We start from the raw sequence: 20,048 nt of genomic DNA, 5'->3' as shown, positions 1-20,048 counted from the left end.
ATGTTCCAATCGAGACAGACGCAGTCCTAAATAGATATTTTCCATATTTATCACACCGAAGTTTCTTAAAATTTCCTCTCCGAAATTGTCAGACGGTGAGAAATATCTCGTGCCTGTGATATTATAAAAAAAAAAAAAAAAGTCTATTATTATCCGTCGGCGAGGTGAGCTTCTGGTCCATTTCTGTGGGAGAGGGAATCCCTCAACGTCACCAAGGATACCAAACACAACAGCAAAGCACAAATATGGGCATGTACGTCAGCGGAACTCCGAGGCGGGACTTAGACGCTAGAATGCCTTGGTTATACTCGAGGAGGATGGATTCATTCATAAGACAAGATCTGCTACTGTGCACCGTAATACAGCGAACTGCCGTTAACGGACTTTATGGATGTATAATCGCACGTTGGACCAGGAGATCACTCCGAGGATTTAACGCTAAACGGGAGGACTTCTTCTCGACTGGGACGCTTTTCCCCCGTAAACGCGGGGAACTGGATTAAAGCTTCTTCATGCAACTTTTTTGGAAAGAAACCAGGAGCATCTCACCGGGGAATAACAAAAAGCTCATCCAGGGTAAGCCAACGCTGACTTTATGTGGATGATGTGCAGTAAAGAGGCGTTTGAGAGCAGGTCAGAAACATCTGGCCGCTGCTGCCGCCGGTCACACTGAATCAGACAAAGAGTTTCATAGCCTGCCTATAACACCAGTCATTCTCTCCCCACAGTACCTCTCCTTTAGTAACCTTCTTGTGTGTGCCGCTGTCCGGCCGCTGCAGGTGACATCTCGCTCTCGCCGGTAACTGCAGGTGTCGCACTCCCTCTCGGTCCCTGCGGGGAGATGTACCAAGGCTTCCCCGGCGACCCCGACAGCGGATCCCGTGGAAGCTCGTCTCCATCCATTGAGTCCCAGTACCTTTCCTCCGTGGACTCCTTCGGGAGCCCGCCGACCACCAGTGCTCCGCAGGTAAGTCTGAGATAGATAAGATAAATAATGCATGCAGGCGATGTTAGATCCATAATTTACCTGTGATGTTTCAGCTGTCATGAATGCAACAGGTCTGACCTCACACAGATAGAGCTGTGCTTACATTACCTGAATGGAACATGTGCTATTGCTTAAAAAAAAAAAAAAAAAAACTTTGCAAACTTACATTGTGTAATCGTGGTGTAATTTGTAGACATTGTCAAAAAAAAATGCGTGTTTTTGTTTTGTTTCAAGATTGAGTTTCTGACACTAGTATTCGTAAATATAGGCTATGTTTTGTGGTTACCATGACCTCAGCGCATACGTACAGGGCATGCCGGGTTATGTCATGGCCAACAGAAAAATATTATTAGTGCCGCTTTATAATATACTAAATTACCAGCTTTATAGTCTGATCCAGGCAGATCTGCATGAAGATAAATAGCGGAAGACATTGAAAATGCAGCCCAGCAGGCTTGTGTTTATTTTTTACCGGCGCTTGATGACACGTAAAGGCGCTCCGGTGTCCCCGCACTCAGACATAAACAGTCTGGCGGGGTTCCGTGTGAATGTGCCGGTACTCCGGTGCTGCCGGTGGCCCGGCTCCGCAGCACGCCGCGTAGCGGATGACAAACGGCTGGAAGTCTCCTACGTCACCGCGCGAAGGCCCCGCCCCCTCCCCGCTGCTCTCTCCTTCCACGCGCTCCGCTCTCCTCTCACAGGCCTCGCCGTGACGTAAATGCATGTTCTATTTTGGAGCGCTACGTCGCGTTGCCAAGGGGAACACCGGGGGTGTGACGGGGGAGGAGGAAGGAGGAGGGGGGAGACGCTCAGCGAGGCCTGCGATTGGTCGGTTACACAGCCGCCTGTCCCAGTGTCTTAACACGCTTTAAAATGAATATTAATGGAGGCGATACTCCTCCTCGAGACTAAAATAAACCAAAAAAAAGAAGACAAGCGACAGATTTGAGTTTTCCATGTCTGCTTCAGGCCCTATATGAACTATTGACACAGAAAATAACGCTTCGACACAGCAACAAATGCAAATTTGAAAACCAGGAAACTCATGATTAACACTTAATTTCTGTCATTTTTTCCATTGCTCTTACACCCTTAATTATAATGTTTTCAGCACTATTTTCCACTTGTTAAGCCACTGTGATTTACATAGCACATTTATAGCCAAAGTGCTTTTGAATAGAAAAATGAATTACAAACCAAACTAAGAAGTTTAAATATTACATAGATGCTTCACTGATTCTCTTCATGAAATTTACACTGAAGACAAAACATTCCTGGCACAAAAATATCAACAGAAGTACTGAAGATTTAGGGTGAGGTAATACAAATATTTGTACTATTTAATGTGCAGAATAAAGAGTATAGAAAACATGCAGTGTGCAAAGGCTTAGAATGTTAAAAAAAAAAAAAAAAAACTTGCACATCTAAAATCTCAAAATAACATAAAACAGAAAAATGTCTACATAAACATATGGAACGGTACTAGGGTTACGACCCTACAATGCTATCTATTGTGTGACTTCACTTGAGGAATTTAAATGTTAAGGATTAAAACCCTACAAAAGATTATGTAAAACACAACTTTATCTGACTGTAATACATGTTAAGGCTAACATCCTACATCATTATTTAAAAGGAGATTAATTCGGCTGATTAATTTTGAACTAAAAATGATTTAAGGAATTTCCTATGAGCATTTTTTTGTTTTTATTTTCATGTATATTTTGTGATTATTATTATTATTGTTATTACTGTTGGTAAGTTAAGTCATATTTTGAATCTACTTATTCCAGTACTTTTTGCAACCTACATGAAATCTTAGCCGAGTTAAATTAAGTTCTTACACCTTAACCATTATGTACATCAAATGAAAAACTCTAACAGTATATTTCAAAGTTTTAAAACATGTTTTATATATCAATTATATCATGGTATGTATTTGTGGAATTTCTTGCATTTTTATCATTTAAAATAGAATTTCAATGTAGCATGTGTGAAACAAATAGACCTTCGATGGCAGTACTTGGTTACAGAGGTAAAGTTTACCCTACTGTAGCTGAAGGGACAGCTACAATAAATTAAATTACACAAGTAACACGTAGAGATTTAGTGGAAGGCAAGTGGACTTCGCTTTACGGTTTTTCACAATGTTCTAAAGGCGTCCTCAGTTCAGCTCAGAAATAAAGACGACACTTCCGAACTGCAGGAACCAACAAGAGAAGTTTAGCTACTTTTTCTGAAGTGCTTAAGATTTTAACGGATGATGAGAATCTACAAGCACTGATTCTAGCTTTTTTTATTCCTGTATGTCTGCTTCTGTCTAAATTTATCTACACTGGCTTTGTATGCTCTGTAAAACTTAATTGTTCATATCTTTGGCTCAGGAGTGTGCGTCAGCAAGCGCTGGCTTGAGCATTGTGGGCAGCGGGCCAGGAACCAGTGTCGGAGGTGAGATGCCCGGTTCATTCGTGCCCACCGTCACCGCCATAACCACCAGCCAGGACCTGCAGTGGATGGTACAGCCAACCCTCATCTCCTCCCAGGCCTCTGGACAGAGTGGCTCCACTGGCACCACAACCATGACCCAGCCGGTGTCACTGGTTGACCCATATGACATGCCAGGCCCCAGTTATTCTTCGGGGTCTGGGTTCACCCCTCCAAGTTCAGAAACTCCAGGGCCAGCACCAGGCCCCATCCGCCAGTCCAGAACCCGCAGCCGCCGTACACGAGACGAGTCTGTGAGTGAAGATGGAGATGTTGGTGTGTTAGTAAGTTTGTGTGCTTGGACGGTATGTGTGTTGACCCTCGGATGTTGCACATGCAGTGTAGGTATATTGTTTACATGGAAACTAAAAGAGCAAATATTACTGCAAACACAGGTGGGGTGGGTAAAAGGAACTCCCTGTCTACTTCAGACCTATTTCATATGCACAAAACTGCTTAACAGGGAAAGCCTATACCAGTGTAGAGGGCTCTGTGGGAGGACAGCGCAAACAATTTACAGTACATCTATCATCTGTGACACTATTGAGGCTTATTTAATGTAATTTAGGGAATTTATTCCTTACTGATAAAAGATATAGCCAGATTTGCCCTTAAGACTACCATCACAACCAAGATTTCTGCCCTGTCCAGTGTGTCCATCTGCCTGGAAAAAATGACTACATTTTCAGGAACAAAGACTAAATTTTTATCCTAATCCATTTTTGTTCTCTCATCATAGCTGACACCTGAGGAGGAGGAAAAGAGGCGTGTTCGTCGAGAGAGAAACAAGCTGGCTGCTGCCAAATGCAGAAACCGCAGACGGGAACTCACAGACAGACTGCAGTCGGTGAGCTTGGCCCTGTTTTAGCTGCCAGAATGAGTGATGATCATAATTACATACTTTATGTTACCTCCCATAGCATTGTGGAGTTAATAAATGTCTGCATGTGTGTATAAGAGAGAGGATTATGGTAATGGGGTGTTTAGCCGTGGTGAAGACGATTATAGTGCTCGAGAGAGACTATTGTAGCTATGGTATTTATGGCCTAATTAAGGAGCTCTTCTATAAGGAACCTTACATATCTAAGTGCAGAGGAGGAGGCATTTCTGTTGGGATGGATACATCCACCTCCACAAACACTGAAGTAGAATTTTGGTGTAGCTAACACTCTTATCCTCCCTCTTTCTGCTGCACACCTTCCTCCCTCTTCTATTCCCATTTCACTCACCTCTTTTCCCCTTCCCCATATTTCTTTCATTCTCTGTACCTACCCACAGGAGACAGACATACTGGAGGAGGAAAAGGCAGAGCTGGAGGCTGAGATCTCGGAGCTGCAGAAGGAGAAAGAGCGCCTGGAGTTTGTCCTGGTGGCCCACCAGCCAAACTGCAAGATCCCCTACCAGGACCAGCCTCAGCAGAGCTCAGGGCAGCTCCCTCCAGTGCAAGCCCAGCTCCCTCCCCAGACCTTACAACCTCCAGTCTCCATTGTGGGCTTGACTGTGAAGGAAGACTCTTTCTATCTGCCTCCTGCCTACACAGCCCATCCGGCCTCCACACAGTCCCAGCCTCCGGTTCAGCAGCAGCAAGTCCAGCCGCAGCCTCAGCCCGGATTAATGCAGGAGGTAGAGTTTTCTAGTTCTTTCTATGGCTCAAGTGAGCCAGCACCTGGTGGGCCATGCCTTATGGCCAGCGACAGTGGTGGTGGTGTTAACCATGACGATGTGGCCATTGGCAGCTACAACACCTCATACACATCTTCATTTGTGTTCACCTACCCAGAGGGAGCCTGCGGGGTCAGTGCCAACCAGCGGAACAGCAGTAGCGAGCAGTCATCTGATTCCCTGAACTCGCCTTCGCTGCTGGCGCTCTGACTGACCGACAGACACACGCATTCACAAATTAACACACACACACATTATGCTCGCTGGAAGTAGAGCCTCAGACACGTACATGCACAGAACCAATCAGTCTCACAGATTGAGATGAAAGCCCCCAATCGTCTGTGTCTGATTGGTTTAAAGTTTACACATTCTGAAATGCATTCCGATTAAGAGCCATATAAATAGATGCACATTAGATCTAACCTTTAACATAGAGCTTAAAAATGAATAAATTCTAGTTTTTTATTAACCAGAATACTTGCAACTGGACACGTTAAGTGTTTAAAAGCCAAGTCCACGTTGCCAATCTTAAGTGCTCCGAATTAAGAGATTAATTCACAATGAATTCTCACACTTACATACTCTCATTGAGTAACACACAACATGCTCACTCCAACAAGCACAAGCGCCCCCACCTAGTTCCCTCTGTCGGTTGCCCCTCTTCCAGTGCTCTTGCTCTCATCCTTTTCCATCCTTCTCCCTTTTTCCTCACGCTGAATGTATTTGTGCAAATCTGAAATAGGGACGAAGGACACTTTGTTCAGGGCCTTTTCTTGTGGGAGATAGACTGCTGGTCTCCCGCTCACCTCTAACTCTTCATCCGCTCGGCTTCCCTTTGCTTCTTCATTTGCTGCTTGGACTTGGCAAGTTGGGGATCTGAATATCGCCGCCTCCACTAAAACTTGTGCTTTCTTCTCTCGTTTTTTTAAAATCTTCTGCCGTCTGCCTACCTGCCATGCGACCCATCTCTACCCATCTCTGTTTTCTCCTCTTCTGTCTCTATGTTTCTCCTTCTCTCTGAAGTCCTCGACCCCCGAGAGCCCGAAGACCCCCGAGAGCCCTTGGGACCTTGAGTGAAAGCCGGCCCAACTAACATGCCCTTTTGCACCCTGTCACACAAGGACATGGACGCATCATACGCAAACAGAAGAACCTTTACTTGGAGCGCATTGCTCAAATCCTTACAGTGAACAGCAGCTACATACTTTTAACACGCACATAGACGCATCATTGATGAACACAAAATGCAAGATGGATGCCACTGTCTTCTGCTGAGCCATTTTTCATGTTGTTCACACAATGAAGATGAGACACATCTGTTGCGAGGCTGGTTAAAAGCGAGGATGGAGAGAGATTTAGCAGGAATTGAGGGAGGAAGTGCAACAAACCCGGACAGACTCTGACAGAGTCTGGATAGAGGATGACTCCCATCCTAACCATCGACTTTTGCAACAAAAAGTTGAAAAGAAAAAGGAAGAGCCAAATGTTAAAAACAAAGCAAAGAAAAAAAAATAATGCTCTTGCCAACTGTGTGGAAGGGTGACCTCAGTAAAAACACCTCCATGCCAGAGAGCCTCATCACCCTCGGCCTACATGCGTACATTCACACCATCGCTTTCAAGTCTCTGAACTGAAGATACAGACATTTTGTTGCAGAGCACCAGCTCTGAGTGTTGCTCAGAATCAATCAGATGTGAACCGATGCCTTTATTTAGAGGAGAGACGTTTTTTTGTAGTGATTCAGACAACCTCTAAACATTTGGGCTCAGCGGTCTCTGTACCTCCCCTGTTCTCTCAGCAGAGACGAGGTGGGGGTGCGTTTATTGTGAGTGCGTCCACTCTGAGGCACCTGGCCCGTTTATTTCTTTCTTTATTGAGGTTGATGAGGGGAGTGAGCACAAAGCAAGACCCGCGAAACAAAAGGGGAGGTCATGTGGGCTGATGTTGTAAGTGAGCGTCCTTTCTTCGCCTGTGAATTTGTAAAATTTGTTTTCCCTGTATGTTTGAATGAGAACCGTTATATATTTTAATGTTTATGTTTGTTTGTGCATTTCATTGTTTTGCATTGACCTCTGCTTTCTCTTGTACTGTTGCCGTTTCTTGTTTTTTGTTTGTTTGTTTCGTTTTGTTTTGTTTTAATCGGGAGATTTCCACATAACTGTTACTATTATTATTGCTTTGTAACTATTGTTTCATTATTTTATTGTATTTTCATTTGGCAACTTTGGAGGCATGTTGTGCACTACAAAAAAAAAAAAAATCTAATTATAAGTCTATATACATACATATATACAGGTAACATGTATATATAAGTGTATGTACCATGATTGTAAAGTATGAATGTCTGCAGATCTAAATGGGATATTTTTGTCAATGAAGAGCAAGATAAAATGTTAAAATGAATATTTTTCTAAAGGAACAACAAAAAAAAAAAACAATAATAAATTTAAAGTACTGCCCTGTCCTTTAACATGAAGCACGATGTCACTGCCTCTGTCAATGTGTATTTATGTTTTATAAACAATATAAAGCACTATACAAGTTACATTAAATGTGTGTTTATAATGATGATGTTAGAAGGTTGTGGTAACGCCTTTGTTTTGTTTGTTTTTTTCTCTGTGAGGTCTGTCCCAAAGCTACTGACACCTTTATGCCACTTGATCCTTAAAACTAGTGTGATTGAATGTCAAGTATAACCTGTCCAGTACCATTCAATAACATTGATATTTGCAGAAATATGTGTTTGAAGGAGAACCACAGTTTGGGCCTTGATTGATGGAAATTATCATGTTATAGTATGTAATCTATTCTTGTATTCAAAGAAATATATTGTCTAACTGAGATTTTAAAAAAATCTTGTGATTGTATTTGCTGGATAAAAAGCTTTATTTTCAACAAATAAACACGTTTAATCAAAAACAATGGCTAGAATAATGGTACAACTGTTTGTTCAAATGTGGCTCTTGGTGGTCAGAAAATGGGCAGACCTCATTATTTTTTAAATGTTGAATTTAAAAGGACTGTGTTTGTACAGATGTTGGAGATGCCTTTTGATTTCTCTCCAAATGCAAATGTGATGAGAATATGTTCTGGTGTCAGAATAAGCATAAAACATATTCAATAGTTCTCATGTATATAGGTTTTTGTGGTGCTACTTATATTACAATGATGAGGCAGTTTCACGTTGAATGGTGGGAGGTTACACATTGCCATTGCTGAGGCTACAGACGAATGAAAACGCTGGTCCCATCAGGGTGTTTTATTCTGAATGGAAGCCAATAACAGTAAATTTCCAGCAGCTGAAGCTCTGAGAGCTCAGTAATCACTCTGTGTTTTCACCGTGGTTTAATATCAATCATCTGCTACATCAATAAGTGTGATAAACAGATCTCAGAGGGCCCTTGTACTGTACCTGCACTCCACACTTACGCCCCTGATCACCACACAACACATTAGACTCATTCTCTCATCTAATTTCTTTGCTTTGGATTTAATTAAAATTGTCGGAATTTGCTTTATATATTTGGAAGGGTACAATCATAAATGGGTTGCTAATTGGAAAAGGTGACATAGAAGGTAAATATGAAACATTCCGCTACCAGTTATAAGACAGAGAACATGCCTGCACCTACCTGTACTGTACAATGGCTATGATAGCGTGAACTGAACAAGAGCTTTCCTATTTTTCTATGATGAGGTGAATGTTGTTATGTATTTCTATTTTTCCACAAGTCCCACATGCACTCTGATTTCATATTATCCCTGTTATGAAATGCAATACTTATTATCCTCTTGGATGAACATAATGTAGCAAATCATGCAGTGATCAAACTGACTGCTACTATATGTCAAGTGTGATGATGTATTGCTTGAATTATCGCCTTTTGTTACAGTATTAAAAGTTATCCTTAATATTTGAAGTAACTTCTAGTTTTGAGACAATCTTCATGAAGAAATATATCTAGAAAATACCTGCTTTTATTTTTCATTTACTGAAGATGCACAGAAACTAGTAAGGCTCCTCCATTTCAGAAAGCTGTTTGTTTGTTGTTGTTACAGTCCATTTCTTTCATCAATGTTTCATCATTTCTGACTCTGTATTTTCATTTTTGGGAGCAATGCTGACAATTTTGTCACATCTGGAACCCATTTCATACACGATAGATAGAGATATGAACACTTACACAAATAAAAGGCCCAAAGAAAATCAAAGAAAGATGTCATTACGGGCCCGTGGATAGTTACATAACTTGCTAATGAAGGTGCTCTGATGTGAAATTCTATTTTTCAGTGCATATAAGTTAATGCAACTGAATTGTTTTCTGCATATCAGTATAAAGTACTGTTTACTTATTTTTATAATTTCCTTCTCATTTGTTTCTAATCTTACAGAGGACCAAAGTGTATGACATATCTGCCATGTTGCTTTTGCAGTCCCTGCTCTCTGTTCTGTGTCCATATTTCAGCCTCTGGCCCTTTTTGCTAACCTATAAAGTTTACATGATGAAGATGTTTCTCAATTTCTAGACTGCAAAAGCTGGGTGAGCTGTCTCCTTTAATGACCAAATGCCATTTATTTTCAATTTGTGAAGAATTACATAAATAAACAGCATATTATAAGGTACATGCTTCTCGTTTTTAAATGTTTCGCTGACCTCTGCATAAGTGTATTAAAAAGTCCATTGTCATCTTTGTTACTTAAGTTGAGGCTGAGGGAGTTGAGCAAAGACCTACAAACTGTTTCTGTATGTATATTTCTTTGAACTGCAATTATTGTATGTGCTATTTTCATTGCCTTTTAATGTGATTATTATTTTTATGCATTCTGTAAATGTTTAGGAAAAGGAAAACACCCATCAAAATTATCCAGAGATCAAAGCAGCCTTATCAGATACCTTGCCATGCATTTGACTCTCTAGCCAATTTGATTTACAGACATATAAAATAGAGAAAGACAGCAAAATTCTCACATTTAACATGATAGAACCAGATAGTATTGGGCTTTCTTTTTCTTTTAAAAATGGTTGAATCACTTAAAGCTGTTGATAGTTTTTTTTATCTGTCAGATATGAAGCTGAGTGTTTAAAGTCATGATTTACTGTTTGACAGATATTTTGCATGTTAATAAAAGCCCTGTACGTCAAAATGTGGGGAAAGCAGGACAGGAAACAACAAAGCAAGATATTTAGAAACTAACACTATGCAAGAGGGGAATTTGACAAGGCTCAAAAGTAAGGGATATGAACTGTATAATAAACGAATTATAAAAAAGAAGCACATTTACAAAAACGTTTAATTTAAATGTTAAAGTGGCTTTTACGTTTAAAAAAATGGACCATAGAAAAAGAGGTCGTTGTGTTGACGTCAACGATTGAGTTTCACTTCACTGTTTTCACAGTCTGACATCAACTGTAGCTTTCACCCAAAGCAAGCAGCTGTTTTTAGCATAAAGCTAACAGCAGCAGGCTAAAACGGAGACACGTTTAGCAGCTAACTAGCCATATATCTCACTCAAAAGCAGATAAAGACTAAAGAAACACCACATGCAGAATAAACACTGGACTTACGTTCATCAGGTGTTCAGAAATACGACTCCACATGGACACAGATAGAAAGTTGTAGCAAGTTTGAAACTCGCGGGTGCTGGAAAAATTCCAATTGAGAGTAATTTTGCTGAAACGACGCAAAAGTTAACTTCCGGTTCGTGGCATCTGATTCGGCGGGTTAAGGGAAAAGTTAAGGGAAACTTACATTATTTTTTTTTTCCTGCACATTTTATTAAGTTAACCAAGTTAGACATTTTGGGTCAACTTTAACGCTGTGGGAAACCTACTGTCAAATTTGTGAAACATTTATTCTTCTTTCTCAAAGAATGAGATTTCTGTGTGTTTTCTGCATCCACGCTACATTAGACCAAGTCCACATCTGTAAACACTAAATATAGATGGGTAAAGTCTAGACGGTAAAGTTTTCACGTGTAAGAAGATGTACAGAACAACAAACACTATTTGTGAAAATGCAAAAAGGGAAAACAGCTGTGGTCCTGCATCTGGACCACAGCAAACCAAGTCCGTATTTAAAACCACAGAAATTGTAACTTTAAAAGATTTTTTATTCTGTGACGGCAGTGCTCTCCTGTCTATATAGTGGTTTTAGATGTAGACGTGGTTTAATGTGGTTCAGAATAAAAGGGATAAAGAAATAAGAAACCAGCCTATTTTCTCATGTACAATCTAGTACAGAAGAAAAGTTTTTTCAAGATTTGATAGCAAGGGTTTACCTTTACATCGCTGAAATATCTAAAAAAAAAAAAGAAAAACAAATAAAAACGGGTAATTTGTTTAAGAAGCTACTTAAACTAAGTTTCCTTCATCTTTTCCCTTAACTTCCTAATCAGAAGCTGTTTTTTGATAGTCGGCGGTCTGTGTCGCTCTCTAGCGGCCGCAAACATAACTTTCGGTTTTTTTTATTTATTTATTTATTCTTTTTCGTGCGTCTGCCGGATGTTACGTCACGGAAGCCGTCGCGAGTTTTCCGGATGCGGCTGACGTCACCACACGTTTGTTGTAAACATGGCGTCCGTGACAACAGGTGAGAACAGAAAGGCCCGGCGGGGCGACGGTAACACTCGGCAATCTTTCAAGCATTTTGGCAGTTTTGTTTTAAATACGACCACTGCGTCAATTTTAAACACTGTCTTGAATTTTTCCGGCCGGTAGTGTTGATAGCCGTTGCCTCAGCTGGCCGACAGCGCCTTTTAACTCACGGCTGAGAATGCCGCCAAGACAATGCTAACACAGAATGCTAACACTAATGGCTCTTTTTTAGCTGCCTTTATTGTGTTATTTCATCTTCTGCGTTCAGGATAGAAATGCAGGCTGAGTCGCTGGTTAGTTTAATGTGTGACTGGGTTAAATTGGCGATGCTAACGTTAGCCATCCAGCACCGAATCTATATCAGGTTTGAATCTCAGATTTTCTCAGCATCTATTCGGCTATCATTTATGGTCCTGACTCGTTTATGTGTTAAATGGCAGTTTAGCCGCCGTGTGAATCTCTGAGTTCACCAGAGCACGTTGGACAGCCATTGTTCTGGCAGCTGCTCTGGCAGCTCCCTTCACCCTGTATCTGTTACTGCAGCCACAAGACGGTTCATAATTGCTGTTATAAATAACCTCCAGCTGGTCATGGTCAGCATGTGTTAGTCCTCACCATGCTGCTGTCTCCTCAGCTTTATGTCTCCCACTGGGGCTTTTAGTCAGGGCCCTCTCCCACTGTAGTCTGTTGTATAACAATCGTCGACTGCGTAACTGTACGATGCTTGCTTCTAAGACACCAATTTACTGTTAGTATTCTGACAAGCAAGGGCAAAAGTAATCGTTGGTGAGTCAGATCAAGTGCATTTAAATCGCACATATAAATTCACTGTGACATAGATTTGAAACATATCATGGAGAATTATCACGTGAGACACTGTCCAAGTTGCATCAGTCTCACAAGTAGAATAGCTTGAATTTGCAAACCACTTTCAACAGTTTAAACCCTGACATTCTGCAAAATATATAGGTGTAGGTAATAAATAACAAGACTGGCTTATGTCAGTCAAACCAGACTGACTAGAATCTAATGGTAACTGAATTCCAACACTTGTGATCTGCTAACTGTATTGTTTCAGTCAGTTCATTGGTTAGCCCTAATTATCATGCTCACAAACACCATGAAGATTATTGATTGGTCAATCAGTAGTTTTTGCTTTTGTTTGCTGGTTTCAAGCTTGTGTGTGTGTGTGTGTTTGTTTATTTATTTTTTTGTAAACTTAAAACTCTGGGCTTTTGGTCTGTTAGTCAAAAGTAAAGCAAACTGAGGGTATACTTTTAGGCTTATAAATAGTGATGTGTTTTTTCTGGAACTGTAGACTAAGCAACAAATAACCACAAAGCAAAATAGCCATTAGTAGCGACAGTAGTTACCATATTTTTCTGTTTAGTGAAATTGTATTTCATTGACTCTCCTTCAACTCTTTCTTGAAGCCACCTCAGAGTGGATTCAGTTTTTTAAGGATGCAGGGATCCCAGCCGGCCTCGCTGTCACTTATGCAGTTTCCTTCGTGGACAATAGGTAACGTACAACCTCTATTTTATAGGCCTAATGTTGTACACTTATACATTATACACACAGCTATACTGTGATCATATGTATTGCGTCGTCTCTCTAAGATTTTGTTCTTCTTGTTTTTGCCACTGCAGAATTCAGAAGAACATGCTGATGGACCTCAGTAAAGACATCATGATGGATCTCGGCATCACGGTCATTGGCGACATCATTGCTATTCTCAAACATGCCAAGCAGGTCTACAGGCAGGTGAGGCCAGTTATGGAATGTTAAAAATACAAATGAGTCACTGTTCATATTTTTAATTTGAGCTGGCACAAACATCAAACATAAAGGTGTGCACATTTTAAATAGCTCCATCTTGTTGCATGTACAATTTAGGATGGCTTACATTTTAAATTCCAGGTGTGGCTGTATTATAAAAGGTTTATAATCATGAATCACTGGCTCAAAAACCATCTGCAGCTGCCAATACAAATGTCTTCTTGAATGATTTGCCATTAATACAGTGGAAAATAAATATTTGTGTCTCAACTGACCGAATTCTTAGTTGGTCAGTGTTGTAAAGGGGTCTTTTCAGAGAGATTTTTTTAAAATGTGAAATTGTCTCTGTTGCTGCAGGTGAATGCAGTAACAGACAAAGATGTTTTAAATTTGTTGACTTATGGTCAATTACGTAGTTGTAAACTACAAATTTGACATACCTCTTATATGTATTCTTGCCATCTCATCTTCAGGACATGTGTAAAATGGCAACAGAAGCCATCTCCTCAGGACAGACCAGTGTTCAAGCTGAGCTCAGAAGAACCGCCAATACTCGTAAGTTGCAATTCTTTCCTGGATAAAACATGTTGTGAACCATGATTAAAATAGTATTTACCTTTTATTTAGATTTCAAGTAAAATTTAGTTCAAAGTATTTGACAAAGGATTTGTACTTCTTCTTGATTTTTTGTTTGTCCTTAAGTCACCCAATCTACTAAATGGCTTTACTGGAGTGACACCACAGTGTGACCCGTTAATCAGTCCAGTCAGAAGCAATATGAATCATAAGTTGTATCATAATGTGATATGTCTGCAGTAATTATGCAGGTGAACCTAAACCACTCATGACACCTGCTATGATTCAGAATTGCTGAAAGTGGATGAGGTTTAGCAGTTAAAGTTGTTGTTCAAGCCAAGAAAAAATTGTTAATGGGTAATCGTGGTTGTTTCATTTGACTTATTCTGCAATTAAAGGCTCCATATAAACACAGAAACTGCTTTCTGTTTTCAGATTCATACTTAATTTCAGCCATCAGGGTCGGTGCACCAAACTGATTTCCCCCAGTGACCTTTTTACCATTTTGTCTTGTCACATTGCTGTTGCTTCTGACTATTTGTGGTGGTGCGTATAATGATTAGAGACACTGAACTTCAATATTACATTTTGAAAAAAGACTATAGAAATGGAGGACCTGCCCCACCCGCAGCAGTAAACTTGTATTTTCACAGGACAGTTTTTGGGGTCGTCTGATTCTCCTAGAAAGCATTTTTCCTGAAATCCTGCAGAATATTGTGCCCCTCAGTTTCTTGGTTAATATCTATCTAGTTGAAGACTGCATGGCATGAAAAAGATGTTTGTGTGTTTTGAGAAGCCACAGACAGCAGAACAAAGAAGGCTGCAGAAATATGATTGATGTCATAGCTTAGTCATAGCTTATGAAGGTTTGGACTCCTTTTGTGTGTTCTCTCCTAATCTTACTTTAAGATATAGTCTAACAGAGGCTAAAGCTGTACGCAGTAAGATTTATTCTGGATATTTTTGTCTTTGTAATGTCATGGTGCACGTCATGTCAAAGAGTTCTTGTTTCCAGACGAGTAAATCGGCTTAATCTAGTCTGACTAAGGACCAGTTTCACAAAGATGTTTTAGACTTGTCCATAGTGTTAGAGCCGGCTAGCGTTTTCTCTTTTATTAGTGAGGTTTATGTTGTACAATTTTACATAGATAGTGTAAGATGTTTACCATCTGTTCCCTGAATGACTTGAAGTAGTGTTTCCCATCTCCAAACACAATTTATGTCGTGCCATGAAGTGTTTACAGTGGTTCCTCTCCATTTGTAGGATTTTTTTTTTCTTTTTAAAATTTCTTCTTTTGCATCTTGCAAAGGTACATTTTCTTGGTTTGCTCTTGATGTTTTAAATGCTGCTGATAACGATGATGTTATTTTACTTTTTTCTTTTTTATTGTTACATTCTCAGATTTTAATTCAGTCACTAAAACATCCTTAAAACTGGTTATTTTTTCCAGAAAGTAGGGCTGCAGCGATTTAGTGATTAATTGTCAACTATTCAATTTATTGCCAACTCGTCTCATCATCAATTCATCGGTTCTAGTCTTTTTTTAGGAAAAAAGTTTTAAATCCTCTGATTCCGGCTTTACATTTAAATATTTCCTGGTGTTTCTACTCCTCTGCAGCAGTAGACAGAATATCTTTGGGTTGAAAAAAAAATACATTTTCGGACATCATCTTGGAACACTGATTGACATTGTTCACGAAAAGAAATGGAAACTTATCAATAGCCAAACAGTTTGGAGCTGTGGCATCTTTAGCAATGTTTTTTTGTTTGAAAAATGTCCTAAATTGTTGAGAATTAATCAAAAAGTCATCATGCTTAAGGCTGGGAAAAAGTAAACACCTTTGTGCAACAGATAAATGTAGATATCAGTCTAAAGATGTAATCCATTGTCAAAGTCTGTCTTTGTGAAACAACCCACAGAACAGACCCCGATGTCGGGTTGTACAAGACCTATCAAGTCCAGTTCTCCTCAATCTCATCTTTGGTCCAGAAGATGAAGCGTTTTCTAAGAAACAAGCTAAATTACGGCTACTTAAGAATGCTTCTGTCTTTTTCTCAGCCGCTACTCGTATGATTGCCAATGCTTTGAGCCATGAATCCCCACCGGCCACCCCAGCCCGTCGACCTGACAACCGCCTGTCTGTCACAGTGTCCAACATGCAGGGAAACAAGAGTAACAAAGCAGGTATATTGCATGGAAAGTTTCTTTTACCCCGTCAGTCCTCTATTTCCTGTTCCTCTGAATCCACATCTGCCAACTTTTCACCCGTGTTTAATCCTCGTGTACCTACCAACTTTGTTGTCAGTTGTAAGTCAGCCAGCTGACGAGGGGAACGGTTTGCCAGCAGTGAAGCGCCGGCGAGTGACAGCTGAGATGGAAGGCAAGTACATCATCAACATGCCAAAGGGCACCACGCCTCGTACACGCCGAATCCTGGCCCAGCAGGCCAAGAAAGGTAGGCCTGACCCAGTGGCCTTGCCGGCAGCTCGCTCTACTAACGCTGGTACTCACCACAACTAGTCCATACTAAAAGTCCCTTTCAGTAAATCAGAAAACGGTGATTCGATGCTGATAAACAGGGCCTGCTTGACTTTCACCCTCTGTGCTTTTGTAATTCAGTCCCTTGTCCTTACTAATACTTCCACTGTGCCCACAATCATTCCCTCTGTCAAGCTGTGGCGTTTTTTTTGTTTGTTTGTCTCACATCAATCAGATGTGATCTGCTTGTAAAATCTTTCCTTTCTGGCATGCGTGTTGGGTTCTGGCTGTAAAAGGAGCTACAAAGCTGTTGATCTCTTTCAAGATATTTTCTCTCATTTTTATTAAGGAAAATGTAACTTCTAACCCATTTACTCTCTCCTTGCCAGGCTAAACAATCAGAACTTTAAGTTAGTTTTATCAAAACAAAAAATTTAAAATAGTTCAGCTGAACATAAAACAGTTCTATTTGATTTGATTACAAGGCTCTTTAATCAGATGTTTTAAATCAAAAGCAAGTTTTTTCAAGATAGAATATGTATAAACATTTAAAACAACAAAATACAGATGTGCTATATGTTTCATATTTTATTCGTACATGCTTGTTTAAAAATCTAATTCTTATGGTCAAATTCTGGCAGCTGGTTCATTTGATGATGGTCAATAGAGAGGTTGAGTACTTTACTTAATCACTCCTTGTGGGAAATAGCAGCAGAGTTATACATGAATCACAAATGAAACGACACAGATACATAGCAAATATTTGTTAGCTGCACACTGAACTTACACTTAGAACAATACTCCACTCTTAATGTACACAGTGGTGTACGGTGAGTGCAAGTTAAGTAAGAATAACTCATGTAAGTAAGACTTTAAGTTAAAATTTTGTGAAATAGTACAACATCAAGACTAGCAACTGTAGTATTGCACAATTTTCGAGCCAATTTAATAACACTTTGTTGGGAGAGCTGGGAGAATTACTGATGTGGAGCTTTAACACAATGTAGACCATAAAACGTTTTTTGAAACATGTTTTTATAAGTTCAGACATTTAATAAGAAAGACAAAAACAAGTTGGAAGAAAATGACAGAAGTTTACATTTAAATAAACTATATTATAGTTGCCTGTCTTACACTTCTCTGCTGCATTTGTGTTTATGATAATTAAAGAAATATTTGACCACCTAGACCAGTCCTATAACACTATTTTTGAATTACCCAACATATTTTTGGTTATTGAGAGGTTTACATTTAATACTTATGTCAGACTTTTAGCAAAGCTTCTGCTAATTAAACTTAATAAGTGAGTCAAAGACAAACATGAACGTATAGAAAGTTTGCAAACATTAACCAAGTATTACTTTAACAACTCGCACAAACACAGTGATATTAGGGTTTTCTTCACCTTTCATCATCTTGTATGTTTAGTTTTTTTGTTTACTTCTGAGCTGATTATTTCCCCATTGCTAATCACACATCACATTAACACTCTTTATTGCTCCTCTACCTAAAAAGGTTTGAAGCGCACCTCTGTGTTTGCAAGACTTGGAGCTGAATCAAAGGTAGACACAACAACAAGCAATAACAAGGTAAATCTTGTCATTATATCTTAATAGCTTGGTTTGTATAATAAAGATTAGTTCCGAGCTTATAATGCTCATGTTTTGGCAGCCTACCGGTGTGTTCAGTCGCCTCGACACAGGGGATGAAGGTGAAGACAAACCGAGACCAGGAAACATGACTGGAAACATGGACGTAGATGACGAGGACGACAGTGACGGAGAAGGATCTGTCCTGCAGTATGCTGGTGTCCTCAAGAGGCCTCCTCCATCCCAGAAGAAAGAACTGGCCACGAAAGCAGCCCCGACCACCCTGCGGCGCCTGGGAGGCAAATTCAAACTACCTCCCTCAGATACTCCCACTTCCTCCTCTTCTTCCCCAAATGGCCTTCCTCCTGCCAAGATTAGTGTTCTTCAGAGACTGGGCAAGCTTCCCAACACAAACACTGTTGTGTCGCCTTCCCCCGCTGACACACAGGACAACAGGGTGACCAGCACCAGACCCAGAGCCCCGGAGAGGTCGACTGTAGCAAACCCTAAGGTCAGCAGCAGCACCGGGGCCGGGGGAGCAGCAGCAGCAGCGGCGGCGGCAGCAGCAGCAGCAGCAGCAGGAGGAGAGTCTGGGGGAGCCCAGATGGACGTTAGGGCCATCAGTGTTTTTAAGAGACTGGGCAGCAAGAGAACCTAACACACTCCCCCAATCATACATCAGACTCTTTCAAAACATTCTTTTAAGAATTTCTATCGCCACCTTTTTGCATTTGTCTTGCTACGTGCAGGACTGCAGATTATTATTATTAACTTTTTGTTTAGCCTGAGTGTATGGACACTTCAAATGCGGCTTTGGAGTTACTGGGAACGGATGATGCTGCCATTGAAAAATCACCCTCGTCTCGTGTCCAAGCTTTTCATTTGACGACACGTGTATTATGTTGCTCCACCGAGTTATTTATCGTGTCTTGATCATATCTGCCATTTATTGAGCTTTAGAAATATGTATTTGACTATATTTGTGAGCTTAAGGCATGAGCATGACGTCAACCAAGCTGCCACGGTGGCGCTTTTAATTTTACCCCATAACTCCACATATAAGGATGCTGCTGCCTAAACTTCCCGTTTTGAGATTTCTCCTGAGTGAATACACTTGAGCTATAGGAAGCGTTAACTTCTCCAAGATGAATGATGTGACTATTTTGTTGATATTTGCCTGAATGTTAAATATTTCTTAAAAAACTTCTAAGTAAAATGTACAGGTTTTTTTTCCCCCTCATAAGTTAAATACACAGGACAGCAGTCAGACACATGACTAGCCATGAAGTAACAGTTAAGTCTTTCTATTCTTGTTACCTTCACCTGAAAATTACCTCCTATATCTTGTTTTGAAAGTAGGAAATTTGTAAAAGTGTTGATGAAAGGCTCTTGAGCTTTGTTCCTGGACTTGTAAGCAAAAAAAAAAGAAAAACGGAATTCTAAGTGGTTACACAGAACAACCTCGTCGAACACTTGAATCTAGAAAAAGCACCGCACCTCCTCCTCTTCTTCTGCGCTTTGTGGAGTAGAAGTTCACACCTCTGAGCTTAAGTCAACTTTTCTACCATAGTACTGAACATTTTCTATAACCACCTACTTGAAAGCCGGATCAGTAGAATATTGTTTATTTTGAAATGCAATGTATAGATTTGTTAGAGTTGATTTCACACAGCACAGAACCTGTTCTGCTGCATATTTTTCTATGTGGGCATTCTTGTATCATATATCCAAGTAAAGAAACTCAGAGATGCCATCGGGCCTGGTGTCAGGGGGCCACTACTGTAGCTCCAGTAGGTAATTCACCCTAACCCAAATGTGGCTCATTCACACCTGTGTACTGTTTTGGTCTGTCAGACTTCACACCAGAACTTTGTTACACTGTAAATATTTTAAA

At 40.3% G+C, this 20,048-nt stretch overlaps 2 protein-coding genes across 5 annotated transcripts; both read left to right on the top strand.

Moving 5' to 3' along the window:
- Positions 1-300: 300 nt before the first annotated feature.
- On the top strand, positions 301-9,054 carry fosb (FBJ murine osteosarcoma viral oncogene homolog B). 4 transcript variants are annotated; one of them, XM_008282521.1, is made up of 6 exons: positions 301-576; positions 780-967; positions 3,373-3,756; positions 4,212-4,319; positions 4,751-5,095; positions 5,253-9,054. In XM_008282521.1, exons 1-6 carry the CDS (start codon positions 513-515, stop codon positions 5,316-5,318), a joined length of 1,155 nt encoding a protein of 384 aa, XP_008280743.1. In that variant the 5' UTR covers positions 301-512; the 3' UTR covers positions 5,319-9,054. The 4 variants fall into 4 exon arrangements, with proteins under 4 accessions (XP_008280743.1, XP_008280741.1, XP_008280740.1 ...); XM_008282519.1 differs by having other exon boundaries at positions 303-576; positions 3,373-3,726; positions 4,751-9,054; XM_008282518.1 differs by having other exon boundaries at positions 303-576; positions 4,751-9,054.
- A 2,616-nt stretch (positions 9,055-11,670) lies between these two features.
- cunh19orf47 (chromosome unknown C19orf47 homolog) lies at positions 11,671-19,594 on the top strand. The gene is made up of 8 exons (XM_008282516.1): positions 11,671-11,725; positions 13,164-13,251; positions 13,380-13,494; positions 13,983-14,064; positions 16,146-16,271; positions 16,393-16,542; positions 18,081-18,154; positions 18,237-19,594. The coding sequence occupies exons 1-8, from the start codon at positions 11,707-11,709 to the stop codon at positions 18,810-18,812; spliced, it is 1,230 nt and encodes a 409-aa protein (XP_008280738.1). The 5' UTR covers positions 11,671-11,706; the 3' UTR covers positions 18,813-19,594.
- The last annotated feature ends 454 nt before the right edge of the window (positions 19,595-20,048 follow it).

Source organism: Stegastes partitus, unplaced genomic scaffold, assembly GCF_000690725.1.
Source record: "Stegastes partitus isolate 25-593 unplaced genomic scaffold, Stegastes_partitus-1.0.2 Scaffold275, whole genome shotgun sequence".
In the NCBI taxonomy this organism is placed as follows: Eukaryota; Metazoa; Chordata; class Actinopteri; family Pomacentridae; genus Stegastes; species Stegastes partitus.
The sequence above is the reverse complement of the archived record's forward strand: the minus strand, read 5'-3'. Positions and strand labels throughout refer to the sequence as shown.

Coding starts and splice junctions, on each gene's coding strand:
- cunh19orf47 (XM_008282516.1), top strand. Junction 14,065..16,145: donor CAGAAGAACCGCCAATACTC/GTAAGTTGCAAT, acceptor TCTTTTTCTCAG/CCGCTACTCGTATGATTGCC. Junction 18,155..18,236: donor CAACAACAAGCAATAACAAG/GTAAATCTTGTC, acceptor ATGTTTTGGCAG/CCTACCGGTGTGTTCAGTCG.
- fosb (XM_008282518.1), top strand. CDS start 513: ATGCAACTTTTTTGGAAAGAAACCAGGAGCATCTCACCGGGGAATAAC. Junction 968..3,372: donor CGACCACCAGTGCTCCGCAG/GTAAGTCTGAGA, acceptor TCTTTGGCTCAG/GAGTGTGCGTCAGCAAGCGC. Junction 3,757..4,211: donor ATGGAGATGTTGGTGTGTTA/GTAAGTTTGTGT, acceptor CTCTCATCATAG/CTGACACCTGAGGAGGAGGA.